The sequence below is a fragment of the Sinocyclocheilus anshuiensis genome, unplaced genomic scaffold, assembly GCF_001515605.1.
Source record: "Sinocyclocheilus anshuiensis isolate Anshui unplaced genomic scaffold, SAMN03320099.WGS_v1.1 scaffold615, whole genome shotgun sequence".
NCBI classification, from domain to species: Eukaryota; Metazoa; Chordata; class Actinopteri; order Cypriniformes; family Cyprinidae; genus Sinocyclocheilus; species Sinocyclocheilus anshuiensis.
The window spans coordinates 675,599-690,573 of NW_015552647.1; the positions used below are offsets into that span (position 1 = coordinate 675,599).

The window sequence follows — 14,975 nt, forward strand, 5'->3', positions numbered from 1 at the left end:
TATACATATATGGATTTCTTAAATGATTTTAGGTTTAGTTAACTGAAAAAAACCCTGGTACAAATCCATGATTATGACAGCGGACTAGGAGAAAACTAGCTGGCTCTTATAATATCTGTGAGACAACAGCAATAAAATTAAGAAGCTCCAAATAAGGGATAAAATATTACCAGCAAAAAGTCTAACCATAATTTTATATTGTTTCCTTTAAATCTTGTCTTCCAGCATCTTTAATGATAATATCCCCAATGACATTTATGGATCAGAGCAATAAGCTAAGCAGGAAACAATTTATGTCACCTAAAGCTTTTTAACAAATCAATGCAACTATTTGTAATTGCTTGTTTCACAAGATTAAAAATGCTTTGGCCTGATCTCTGTCTGCTGTTTAGTGGCTAACATGACCCCGTGCATCCCTCATAAAAAGCAAACTCCTCATCATCAGCATTAATTTCCATCAAGAAATCCATATCGCTAATATTTCTGGGATTTTAATGCAGTAACAATTTATAGCTGGTCAAATGCAGTTACCTAAATTGCTGTTGGTAAAGGACAGTTTAACTGTCTCTTTTTAATTAGAAGGTAATTTAATGTGCGAGCTGCCGTGATAGTGCCGGTCATTATGGACTTCATGACGAGCGTTCGATAACAAACAGTAATCTGATTAAAGACACTTAATAATGTTGTGCTGAAACTGATAAATGCACTTCAGTTCTGCCTGATTTGAGCCTTCTCTTTGCATGTCATATATGCATATATGAAAAACAATTATCTGTAGCTTTATTATAGTGTGACCATAGCAGCACAGATAATGAAAGATGCATATAATTCAGAAACAAACTGCATTTTTATTGCTTCTGTATCGAACATGCGAGTCAGTTTTAGACACTGAGGATAACGGAATAGTCAGCAAAGAGAGAATGTAAAGATTTTAGATTAGAGCAGAAAAAGTGGGAATTATAGAAGACAGAAAGAAAGAATTGTGAAGATTTACAGGCACGATCATGATCTAGTCATTCATAGTGTATGAGAGCAGCATGACTGCGACAGTAACTGTCTGCTGGAGGATGTTTCTGTTAAAACTATTTGTAATATGATTTGCATTAAAAAAAACTAGCTTTTTTGCTTACAAGTTGCTTATAAGGCCAAAAAGAAAGCTTTGATGAATTGTTGCAGTTTTCGTGTTTTTAGAGAAATAGTACACACAAATCAACATTTTTATTATAGTGTGCATGATTCATAGACTTTCTTCACAGCAAACTTTTTTCTTCATCAGGGAAACAAGACGACTAGAACTTAAAACATAGTGAATTATTATATATATAAAAAAAGTTATAATACTTTTCATTGTTGTGAATCATGTACCACACTGGCAAAGTGTTTTTTCCCTCGTTTTAAACAACCCCTGTATCTTTAAGTCTTAAAATACTAAAAAGAAATGTACTTCAAATCAAACTTGCACATTGTTTTAAAAGAAAAATAGTGATTAAGAAATGATTTTTGCAGTTCTGCAAGACATGCAAGTATTTTCCCTTGTGCTCCAGAGGACATACACCTGCTGTATAGCTAATATAGACCAGAAAAGCAGGATCTTTTTGAATGTATTAAAAACAGCTTAACGCAAGAAGGGAAAGAGTGTACAACACTCTTCGGTCAATGATAACGGAGACAAATCTGTTTTCTATTTTACAGTTTTTAGAATCCAAAAACGGTGGATTATCCCCGGATCCATTCCCTCCCAGATGTCTGCGAGTTTCCTTTTTTTTTTCCCTACAGAAAAAGCAAGATGAAGTCAATTACATTTGCAGCACAGTTCGCTATTGGAATACATACAGCAGTAGCTCATTTCTTTGTGTTTTCCGTCTTTTTTAATAGTAAATACAAAGCAGTTGTGATAAAGCAAACATGGTGATACAAACAGTATTTTTTTTGTTCTCTGAAAAGAATCAGGAGAAAATGAGAGGACACACAAGCTATAATGTGGTGTATGTACAACCTACTTCAACATGAGCTAAAAGAGCAGAGACAGGAAACAGTTTACCGCATGTGAGAAGCAAAATAAATCGAAGAAGAGATCATATCGAAGCAAGCCGAGTGGCGTTTCTTAACGATAAAAAAAAAGCCTGAGGTTTGGATTGGTTTAAAAGAGGAAAAAAAGAGAGACCCTCATGATAAACAAGCTCTGATTTTTATATATTTTTTAAAAATCTTTTTCTTAAAATAGTTTGCTACAGTTTTAGACTAAACATGCAAGACATACGACTAAGTGCAACTGAGTGAAATGTTACATCTTTTTCTTAATTACTCATTCCCTAGAGGTTTGAACTGAGGTATGCATATTAACAGTTTCTCATGCTGTATTTCTTCAGTAATGCCGAGCTACACATGCGGTGAATGGTCTCATCTACCTGCTCAAGAATAACAATCAGAAACGGCCCTCAGAAGAGCCCCGAATCTGTCCCACTGCAGCTGCCCGGATGCTTTATTCATTTCAGTGAACCCTTTTCATCAATACGAAATGCTTGGATAAATTTACAAATAGTAGTAACTGCCATTAAAGTACCTTGTACCCAGCTTATTGGTTGACAGGAGTGTTTTTTAATATAAAAAAAGTAATATGTTGACAGACACTAAAACACAATCATAGAGCATTGCCAAGGTTAACAAAAGGACATCGGGAATCCTGTTTCGAATTTACAAGGTAAGTGGCATACAATCTTTTCAAAGAATAAAATGGCAAAAAAAAAAAAAAAAAATCTAAAGAATTAAAAAAAATGAAACTCATCATTGTGGGGTCAACTCATCATTGTGTGGTCCAGTTTAAAGTTCAGTTCACATTGTGTTATGCAAATGTTTTCCCCCTCCTGGATTTAAATTTCCTGTGACGACAGTGAGCACAGTCCTAAACTCTTTCATCCATATCCTTCCCCTTTATAGCCATCATTTCCTAATAGAACACTCCCTTTTTTCTTTTTCATTGGCCCAAAGACAACATTGCTTTGATTTGGTCGTGTGTTGGTCTCGATCTACTATTTTGGTCACAGGCAAAGACATACAGCTGCCCATCGAACAACCCTTTGGCTTTTTTTTTTCTTCACCACAATAAGCCTGACACAGTAACAGACATTTCATAATTTTTGCGTCCGGCCAGTGCGGGGAACACTATAAGGATATTTGGCCTTTTGTTTAGCTATTGCATGGAACATAGAATATATCAGCTTGTAGTATCTTGCTTCTTTGGTAGTCACAGATAAGAGACATAAACATCAACTTAAGTAAAAACAAACTGACAATAAAAATGGAAGTAATAAATAAGAACACAGAAAGTGGTTGGTTGCAGTCATTCGAAAAACAAAATGCAATCGCTTTGTAGAAGCCTAATCTAAAGTCTGTTCCCAAAATTTCAATCTAAGCTAGCCGGCGATAGCAGCTTCCAATTCGGAGTTGCTTTCCGGGTTCAAATGGCCTGCGTGGATTGGATTTCCTATATCGGAAACAATTGCGATGTGGCAAGAAGCGAATGGCCATAGTGGGCTGCCCCAGTGCTGTAATGCTCAGTGGTCATGGCTGTGCCATCAGCCTCAGTTCATAACCCCTTTAACGTTTATCCCGTTTGTAATTATTATCACGTCTAATAACAGAGGCTGAGCCGGTCATTGATGTGGTGAAACTGATATTGAAACTAGAGGGAATGCAGTTTAAAAGTCATCCAGACAGTCTTTGAAATGACAGAAATAAAAAAATTTAAAGTTTCCTGTATGCCGTCAATAACGTTCAGGAATCACGATTAGCTTTTGTCTAACAATCCTCTCCCTGGTGCTTATTTCAACATTTTTTGACATTTCATTTTGCAATACAGATGATGGTTTCGATCAGCGATTTGGTTGACGCTAACATGCATCACCACAAAAGGGGATTTTTGAAAGTATAATTTCAGAGCGATAAACATTAACCTGCGTTGATTTTTCTGTCATTCATTCCACGTGAAAATTAAACTTCATTGGAGCGTGGAGAGGGAGCCTTCATTACGAGTAAGTGCATTTGCAGATGGACGTCATGAGCGGGAAAGACAGAGATAGTGTGTGTGTGTGTGTGACGGCACGCAAGGGCAATGTGACTGCAAAGTGGCGATCCGAAACGCTAGGAACAAATGACAGAAAAATACTACACGGTAATGCGACATTCTGTTTCAATTTCGAAAAGGAAAGAAAGAGGGGAAGAAAAAAAAAAAAGAGCATGAGAAGCCTTAACATTCATCCAGTGCTAAGCACACCATAACTCCACGTCATTATTCATGAGGTCTGATCAGTTACCAAAACAAACAAACCCAGCAAAAAGGATACATAGCTAACAGCACAGAGTAATGAGAGGACACTACGTTTAAATTATTCGCCCAGGAACCCTCAAAACACCAGACAGATATCCTCCAGCTGCGATGACAGCGAATTTAAAGGAATAGTGCACTTAAAAAATGAAAATTCTGTCATTTAGTCATAATCAGGTTGTTCAAAAGCTATATGACTTTCTTTTTATCCATAAAAACACAAAAAGACATTTTAAAGAGTGCACCAGCTGCTCTTTTTCATGCAATTACAATTAATGCAGAGTGGAGTGACATAAAGGGGATCTATACCGTTTTCCTATATTTCAAGTCTTCTGAAGTTGTAGATACATTTGGGTAAAAAAACTAACCAAAATCTAAGCCTTCCCTTTGTTTGAGTCAGTGAGTTGAACTTGAAAATCAGTCAGCTTTGTTTTGAACCTCATCAACCAATTCACTAAAAAGATCCAACTCAAAAGAACGATTCGCTCACCGTTGACTCTCATAAACTCTCAGGGAGAGCATTCGCTTTCAAAGCAACCGAGTACACTCTTCAAAACGAATCATTTTGTGTTTCACGAAAGACAGAACGTCACACGGGTTCGGAACGACCTAAGGGTGAGTAAATGACGAGAGAGCTTTCATTTTTGGGTGAACCGTCCTCTTGAGAAGATCTGAAGGCAGAGACAATGAATTAAAGTCACATACGTACATGCACACTGTGAGTGGCACGCTCATCGAAGCGCTAATGATTTGTGTGTGTGAGAGTTCGTGATCAGTGTTTATTCGACTCGGAGGGCAATGAGTCTTTCTCAGCTGTGTTTTCATGTCCGCTCTGGTCTCAGTGACACTTTTGCCAAAAGGAAGTAGAAGCAGGCCCCAGTACCAAACGTCTCTTCATGAGAAGATGAGTAGAAATTTACGCATTTCGTCTTTAAACTGAAAAGTAGTAACAAATCAAAAATACTTCCAAATGGAATAGATTTTCTTATCTCGTATTTCGTTTCGTATTTAATGGCACTAAGTATATCAGAACATTTTAATAGCTGTCAACAAGAGGATTGTGAATCCAGTCTTGGGCTTGCTATATCTGGAGTGGTCTCGCAGGTGAGCGCAGTTAGTATGGTCTCTTCGGCAGAGGACCTGGGAGAAACCAGGCTTACAGCATGTCCTCGTGACCGTGGTCATCCTCGTAATCTCCGTTGTGGTCAAAGTCTGGACTGTGATTGGCAGTCGTCACAAGGGAAAGGGGACCTTCGTGCTCCTCGGGGTCCAGTGGCTCCTCTTTTACGCTGATATGATGCCTGGGAATAAAACGGAATATGAATGTTCATTTATTTTCACACAAAACAAAAAAACCCTCCATTCTCAAAATAAAAAAGCTATAATAATAATAATAATATTAAAATAATTATTTACTTAAGTATATTATAAGACGATAATAATAAAAAAAATTAATAAAAAATAATTCTTAATGAATGCATATTTTTGATAAGTTTGTTTTTTCTTTCCTTTAATTTGACTTTTTAAGCTGATGCTTTGAAGTATCTTTTTCAGTGTTGGGTGAGGTCTATGAAAAAAAAAAATAAATAAAAAAAAAAATAAAAAAATAAAAAAAAATAAATACATGGATCTACAGTACCTAAATACCGAGCCCCGCACATGATATGCGGGACAAAAATATACATATCGTGGACTCAACTTATTAAACTGTTCATTCATTTTATTAAATCATGGCCACATTGTACTAATTTGTTCCCTTTTTTTAATTAAATTCAAAATGAGGGAACGAATTAGTACATGGCCACGATTTACTAAAACGAGAGAAGAAATGAATAAATTGTGGTAACAAATTTTTAATTTGTGGCCACGATTAAACTAAAACGAGGGAACTGATTAATAAATCAAGAGGACAAATTCTTAATTTGTGGGAACGAATTGTTAGTTTGTGGGCATAAGTATATTTTTATCGCCAAGTCAAGGGCAGGGCTCTGCATCTGGACAATATTGTGACAATACATAAAAAAAATGATAACATATCAATATGTACAGTATAATTGTATCAGTGCAGCCACTACCATCTACTGGTTAAATATCTGAAAATAAAAAGGACTAGTGTAACGACCAGCTGTTTCTATAATGAAAGACTAACAGAGGCGGCACAGCAGCGCTCCTGATAACTCCACTTCCCTTTCAGTTCTTCCAGCACCGGGATACCTGCCGGCTTTATTTTCCACAGCTGGCCTGACAACAGGGTTTTCACTTTGAGTTGATAAATGAGGGAGATTAACAACGTGCGACGTGGCGACGAGAGAATGGACTGCGGTGAGCGAGCGGACGGCCTGTCAGCTTCCCGGTGGCGTCGGATCAGTGCCGCTCCGCGCGCTCCTCTTCTCGCTCGTTAACATGCACAACCTGTGAGGCGGGTCTCTAGAGGACGACCCTGCACAAGGTTCCGTCATTAATCAACTTCAAGCGTGCAAAAAAAAAAAAAACTCAGCCGCACAACACGGTGACCAGACAGTGCGGCGTACACTTTAAATACACGCAAAATTAATGCAACTTCTAACCAAAGTGTCAATAAGGGGAAGAAAAGCAGTGGCGAGACGAGAGGGGAAGGGGGAGGCACTGACGACGGGGCCCAACACAAACGGCTGTGATAAGAAACAGAGCCCTTACAAGAATAATAACGCTGTCAGTTGTAAACAAGGCAAAACATGAACCCCGGCCCACAGTCTGGGCACAGGATTGTCCAAAGAGATGAGATCTGCCAAATTTCTCATTACAGAAACACTGCAGGAATAGAGCGCCAATGAGCGAGCGCTGACTCTATTGGGGAAGACAACCAAAACCGAAAAGAATAAAAGGATAAACATTAGAAGCAGCTGTGGCAGAGCCTTTAAGTTAATTAGTCTCACATGGCAAACTATAGGTTTTCGCTAAGACATGTTTGGCAAATGTAATTAGCCACAATATCTTTTTTTCCCCCCAAACAACCTCTTCTCTCTCCACGATTGTTAGGAAAGCAGCCATGCTAATGAGTTATCATATTTTGTGCGTGAATAATAAGAAAACTCTCGCCATTCTATCGGTTTTAGATCAAAGCGTCTCCATGTATCCCATGGCCTCCGGTTCTCAATCTCTAGCTGGAGGGCAAACATGAAATTGTTATTAATATGCAACTGAGCTGCACTCTGCTTTAGCCTTCATCGTAATTAGGACTGAAGCATCTGATTGCAGGCATCTGCAACAATAGATACAGGTGCAGACGCTATGGAAGCCCATTTGTTAGATGTTATTAATTGTGACTCTGAAGCATAAGAGAATGTAGAATTCAAAAACAATAAAGCTAGTATATAGCGCTTATATTAACAATGTGCTCGGGTGTTTACCTCATAATTACAGGCCTGGTTTACCTCGTAGCATGTTAAGACGGAAATAATTATATACTTGGGCCAGCAATACTATGCAATCATTTTAATAGTTGACATTAAATTACACAGTTCAAAATAACTCATAAAATTGAAAGACTTGAAAGATGGAATTTATAATTGATTTCAGAAAAAGGTGTTTTGTGTTTTTGCATTTGCATCCAAAAGGAATAAAAAAATGTTTTGTTGGAAAAAAAGGCTAATGCTTTACAAAAAAGTACTGTGGTGGTACCATAGTAATGACTGTTTAAAGTATTCATGTTTCATAGCTTTTACATGGTAATCCAACATACTTCATAGAAATGGAATTAACATGGTAAAATACATGTATTACCATGGCACCATGTCTAGAATAAAATAAAAAAGTATTTCATTTTTTTCAGATAATGTAAACAAATTATGTTAATAAGAATATTCTGAATATATGCATTTTCCTTTGTGTTTATAATCATGGCCATACATGCTTATTTAATATTTTAATTACAATTACAAATAACTCATGAATTGTTGCATTGAAAGGTTAAAGATATAACCTGCCCATCTAATTTCTGCTTGAACATTTGAAAATAATAAGCTTTCCTTGCCTCATCTATAAGTGACAAAATTGTTTTATTAGTGAAAAAGTTATTCACCGAAATTGAAACGCGATGCCCTTGATAACATGATCCATAAATCTGGTTAACTTAATAAAGCTCAGTGCGTTTTATGTTAATGTTTTATGTATGCTCGTATATTCTCACACTTTGTATGGCTCGTGTTCAGGGCAACATCTTTGCTTTTGAGTGCGTTAAGTCGGCAAATGCCTGGAGAGGTGAGAGGCAGATGCCTCAGAGCAAGCACACCCATCCTGTCTCTCTGTATCCTGCGGATGGGGCAGGCCTGCAGCTATGTTACCTGCCATTAGCACTTCTCTCACCCACATCTTCACAAGTTCATTACCGCACTGCTTTTTTAAAAGAAACGATTTGCTGATATAAATCTCGCTGAGCAACAAATCACCATTCTGTCCTCCGACATCTGGAAACCACGTTGTCTGCACCGTATTATTTTAAGCTTCAAACAACACGGCGGTCCCTCCCATACAACAAGTGTATGGGGAGCTGTGGTTTCCAGCCCCGACCGCAGCTCAGCTACATGGAAATCTTGGAGCGGTTTCGTCGAGGCTAATTACGACCCCCCCACCCCTCCCTTTGTTGTTTTACTCTCGACGGCTCGCAGAGTTTTCGGACGTGCTGCGAGTCCTGTCTGGCTGGAAAAAGGAGGCCAGTTCTGTCATCTTCTATTCACCACTTTTGTAAATATTTAAACAAAATGGAGGCAATAATTAGGGAGGAACTCGGCGTAGTACGCCACACACTACTGACCCATAATAAAAGCGAGTTTAGAAACAACTTCTCGAAATAACACGGAGAGACACTATTTGCTTTACGAGCTCCCCCAACGTAGAAACCCGCCAAAGGTGGGGTTTCCTTCTAAGACTGCATTCACAATTCCTACTTCCTCTCTAAACCGCAGTTTTCTATATAATTTCACGGTTGGCTCAACATCTACTGTAATGTACATCGAACCCTACTGTGCGTTCCGAGACTTATTTTCAACTCCTAGTGACCTGGTGAAAAATTTCCACCACCTAAGCCGCACGAGTGTTGCCCTGCATGCGCGTGAGCCTAATGATTCCTGGACATCTCCCTTTACCTCGCGCCCTTATCTCAGTAACACACACATTACGAAGGTGGGACGTGAGCCACTCACATAGCTGGCAGGGGCGAGCGTCCAAGGCTGCTGTCACTACCGTTGCTGTTCCCGTGGTCCATGGCCCCATTAATTTCCTCTCGGATAGCGCTGGCAAGCGAGTTAAGAGTGGGACTTCCGATGGAAGCGGTAGTGTATAGAGGTATGTTGTTCTCTGCCATTGAAGCCTAAAACAGAATGCAGGAGATTAACTCAGTGAGACCAATTCCTACAAAACATTAGGAGCGTTCAGTGGCCTTCAGCTCGTCCAAAATAAATAACCATTATATTCATTTGCACACTTCAATTCCTTTTAGGACCTTTTTAGGCGTTTTTAAAGTCGTAATGATGACATGATGTGTGTTCAAGTGAATTTAGCCAGAATGAAATAATTTTTAGACATTTTTTAGACAAAAAAGACAGGAAGATGAAATGAAAAGAATACAGAGTGTGTACTTGATAATTACTTGTTTTTATATTTGCATCCTCATAGCGCCACAAGGGCATCATGGAAATTGAAGTTGTGTCACACAAGACTGTCACCTTATAAACCAGCTAAATGAGTAGTATTTTCTAGCAAGCTTTACTGCTATTTTTCATCAACTGTGCACAAAATAATACTATAGTGTACAGTTAATGACTGGATATGGGCAGCAACTGAATAGATGAATAAATAAAACCATATAAATAATATGGATGAGGATTGGATGCTGCAAGATTGTGATTTTACCTGGAAGGCTGCAGAAAGAGCGGGACCATATCCCAAAGTGGTATGGATGTTCTTTACTAGAGCTGGACTTCTGTAGAGACAACAATACAAACACACATTCAGTGCAGTACAGAAACGAGTCATACTGTCACCGGTCTACTGAACAGATTGATTTTACACTGAAGTCAGTATTTAGAGTACAATCTGATTTCCAATGAAACTCAATAGTAAAATCAATAGACGGCACTAAACTATCAAAAGCTGTTTAACAGTAGAGCTCTGTCCCAAAACTAGCTGCCTACTTGCCTACTTCACTTCCAATGAAAACGCTGTTTCAAAATAAAAATGCGGCCTTCTAAGATTGTGCTTTTTTCCAGCTATTTTTTGACAATTTTTCACTTTCTTAATGAGGGTTAATGACAAACTGTTGATGAGGGTAAGAACTACAAGAATCCTATGTAGACCACAGATAACAAGGAAGTTTGCTAAGTTTTGGAACAGAGTTTATGTGAATTTGTCTTTTATTTTAACATCACATATTTATTATACAATCACATGACACTCACACGAGTCATTTTATATATTATGAAAAACAGAAATGACAAACGCATAAGATATGAAAGGCTACATACAGGATGAGCGAGCACACAGAGGCGGAGCATGCAGGAAGGGGGCGGGACAGAGGGCGGTGCTTACTGTACAAGCAGCTCATCACAGCTTTCGTCGGCCACATGCTTCCTGGGGCGACCTCGTTGTATGTGGCGGCCTCGTTTAAACTCTTCGTCGTCTACGGTCCAAAAGGACCCAAAGTCATCCTCAACTCTTACAAAGCATTTATGCAGGGAGAGATTGGTGCGCACGGCACCCTGGGATGGGGGAGAGGGGCAGCAAGCAGCCAGATGCGGATGTAGCAAGACAGACAGACAGACAGTGATAGAGAAGAGGATATGAAATGAATGAATGGATAAGCACAAGCGACTAGGGGTTACGGTGCACATAGCCAGCACATAACTCTAATACAGGCACAGAGATGCACGCTAAAGCTAGCAGGGGGTCAATGGGTGGCACAGCACAGAGACAATGACATGGAGCCCATCCATCAACACCACCAGACACAGGTTTGGTCAGCCACACTGCACGGGGTGGCGCTGGAACACCTACCCGCTGATCTTTTGCGGCCTTCTCTTTTGGAACTCTAGCTCGTCGACGGTCCATACCGCCCCTTTAACGTTCTCTACTCGCACAAAACACTTGTGAAGACTAAGGTTATGCCGCACTGCGTTCTGCAGTTGGTGTGAGAGAAAAAGAAGGGCTATGAGACACATTTATTTTTATAGAACCCACATTCTCTTGTATTGTTAAGTTGTATACATATCTATTTAAAATAAATGAAAATTCTGTCATCATTTACTCATGATTTTACATGTTTTGGCTGTCCACGACACTGATTATCACACATATTGTAATAATCCCGATGCGGAGTTTGAAATTTGACAGCTAGTAAAGGAAGGAAATTATTACTTAAATATGGGTCTGTTTGTCACACAAACCTATTATACAACTTTAGACTTTTATGGTGTTTATTCGAAGCTTGAAAGAGCATCAATGACAGTCTTCAAAACCTCTCCTTTTGTGTTCTATAAAGAAATAACGTCATACAAGTTTGGAACAACATACTGGTGAGTAAATTATGAGAGAATTTTCATTTTTGAGTGAATAATTACTTTAAGAATCTGAAAAAATCCATGCTTGGAATTTCACTATTTTCTAAAAAAATTATCTAGACATCTTTAAAACAAGATAATTTGACCTAAAAAGCAACATATTAAAACTTGTTTTCAGACAGTATTTCATGTTTTCCCCACAGTGATTATTATATATTTTGAAGTTAGCTCTCACTTAATATACACTACTGTTGAAAGTTTGAGATCAATAAGATTTTTTTTTTAAGAAATGTATACTTTTATTCAGCAGTGATACATTAAATTAATTAAAAGTCAGTGAAGACATTTGTAATGTTACAAAAGATTTCTATTTCAAATAAATGCTGTTCTTTTGAACTTTCTATTTATCAAAAATTGATTAAAAATGTGTTACCGTTTCCACAAAGATACTAAGTGGCACAACTGTTTTCAACATTGATAATAATAGCGCATTTCTTGAGCACCAAATCAGCATATTAGAATGATCTCTGATAGATCATCTGACACTGAAGACCGAAGTAATGGTTTTGCCATCACTGTAATAATTTACATTTTAAATAGAAAACAGTTGTTTAGAAGTGTAATAATATTTCACAATTACAGTTTTTGCTGTATTTTGATCAAATAAATACAGACTTGGTGAGCATAAGAAATGTATCATTTTTTCCCTACAGTTTTTGCAGAGTAGATGCTATTTTCCAAAACACTCCCTATACAAAGAAATGCACTGATCAAGAGCCAGTTGTAGCAGCACCTTGGACTACCAACAAAATTCCAGACTGCATAAACAGCCTGATAAACATGACTCTTTGGCAGTTATGACTTTAGCACTGTAGCTGAACAATGAGGGGAAGGGATGTAATTCTAACATGCACTGCTTGTTGCGTTCTTATAAATTACCCTTTCATCAGGCCATTTGTACAACCTGCGGGTGATATTTAGTAAATAAAGCCCTCATTGATTGATGGAGGCCTGTGTGGGTGTTGTCACTCTGGTGCTTTATCATTCAGCGATGGGTAAAAGTCACAGATAGTTCATCATTTTCTGCCTCACTTCAAAAACGGAAACTGAAAACGCTTGAGTTAAATGCCAATGCTCAACAAACTCTGCCAGGGGAAAACATTCTACTCAAATGACCAGATTTCCCCTTAAAGAGGCTGAAATTCTTCCAGAGAAAACCGAAAAACACTTTCAAAATAAATCCAAATGAAGAGAGGGTCTCTTCCAGAAACTTCTAAGGACCATTAAGTGAAATAAATCATAGCTGGGGAAAAAAAATCATACTTTCTCTTGTGTAATCTGAACTTGTTGACTAAATCTCATTGGGCGAAATAGCATCAATTACTCCCGTTTTTACATGGTTTCTGTTTGTATCTCTGGTGTTGTTTGGAATAATTCAGATTTTTTTTTAAATGTTCATTATGTTATGATATCTTAATATCTGGGAACAGAAATATGTTTGTCAGTAGTAGTTTGTTTAAAGAACTAAAATATAAAGTGGCATCTAAAAGTCTGAGAACACTAGTGAAAATATTTCTGTTTTGCATTATTCATTACTTTTTTAATTGCAGCATTATATTTGAATGACAAGTTAAATAATAAAAAACAAACAAACATGAATTCCAGTTTGAAAGCAAGAACTTGACCGTCCGTCACATATTTGATTTAATTTGATTAGTGACCATCTACTCTTATTTTTTTTCCTCATGTATCTTGTTCTTTTTTCTTTTTAAAGTTCTAAAACATTATGTCTAGGTTTAAACTAGATTTTAAATCCCAGATCTATAATGTAGTCAGACTTTTGGATCCCACTGTATTTCCTTTATTCATATATGTTTGTCATGAGCTAGGAAGTGTGTGTGGTCCAATAAGAGAGGTGTGCACTGAATTCTGGTGGTCGTTTTCGTTATTGTGAACCCAATAGTTACTCCATACATCTTCAACAATCCAATTTTGGGTTTTTTAGTTTCTACTTCATTCCATGTTTTTTATTCAGTCAAATTCATTATATATTAGTGAAAGCAGGAAATTGTGAGATCACCTTCCACGTTGCTGCATTGCGTCTGAAATATGCAAACATTCGCGTGAACCAGTTGTAGATCTCGTTTAGTGTTAGCTGTTTTTCTGGCGTCTCTAGTATTGCCTGGAAAAACACACACACACACACACACACACACACACACACCAACTTCCCTGGAGCAAAAACAAAGTGAGATGCACATGTTTGATCTGAGGGTGCTTGTAAAACAGCTCCACGCTTTTCCATTCTCAAATAGGAGCTACTTTGTTTACTGAACGCTTCCTTATGCAAATGTGCCAATTTGAGCATATCCTTTTCCGCTAAACGGCCAGAACAAGAAAAAAAAATTATATAGCCAGATTATAAAGCGGCAATTAACCGGGCCCAGATTAATGCCTGTGTGATCACAGATTACCGGTTCAGGCCTGGTAATTGACTGGGCATCTCAAAGACGCCCCGTTCTTACTGTTGTGTGAAATGAATTCCATAATAATCACATTGGCTGTAATACTTAATCAAAAGCAATTGTTACATATGGGCTTTTTTTGCCCCCTTTATGTACAGCAAGTGCTCTCACGCTCATTTGAAGATGGATAATCTTGAGGTCTGCTGTTAAATTGCATCTGAAATTTAACGGCTGTGGTGGAGGGGGTTTAGGGGTTTGACTTTAAAGACGTTTGTGTTAACGTTGAATATTTATACTGCAAACATACTGGTTATACATACGTAAAATCTAAAGTGTAGATGTTCAATTACAACGTAGTAAGTGGGTTAAATATGTGATGAAAATGTGGCTGCGTTCTTACCTGTCGTATTAGCGAAGCATATGTGAAAGGAGGTCGTACTTCAGCATTCATATAGAACTCTTTGTTCTGGACAATATCTGTTCACAAATACCAGACACAAATATTAAGAACTGAACTAAACCTGGTCACACTTTACATTACATTACATTAAATGATATGCTATTTAAAATTCTAAAGTATTTATACATCATGGCAGTATTTGATGTACTGATATTCATTTATTTATTTACTTTTTTTTTTTTTTTTTTTTTTAA

At 37.7% G+C, this 14,975-nt stretch overlaps 1 protein-coding gene across 2 annotated transcripts in view; it reads right to left on the reverse strand.

Moving 5' to 3' along the window:
* Positions 1 to 1,849: 1,849 nt before the first annotated feature.
* Positions 1,850 to 14,975, reverse strand: part of foxp1b (forkhead box P1b) — a 108,055-nt gene continuing 94,929 nt past the window's right edge. For both annotated transcript variants that reach the window (XM_016458566.1, XM_016458565.1), the window contains exons 13-18: positions 14,722 to 14,798; positions 13,937 to 14,038; positions 11,354 to 11,475; positions 10,214 to 10,283; positions 9,505 to 9,671; positions 1,850 to 5,625 (exon numbers count right to left, since the gene is read on the reverse strand). In XM_016458566.1, coding sequence (XP_016314052.1) covers positions 5,481 to 5,625; positions 9,505 to 9,671; positions 10,214 to 10,283; positions 11,354 to 11,475; positions 13,937 to 14,038; positions 14,722 to 14,798 — 683 coding nt within the window. In that variant the 3' untranslated portion in view covers positions 1,850 to 5,480. The remainder of the gene's footprint in view (positions 5,626 to 9,504; positions 9,672 to 10,213; positions 10,284 to 11,353; positions 11,476 to 13,936; positions 14,039 to 14,721; positions 14,799 to 14,975) is intronic.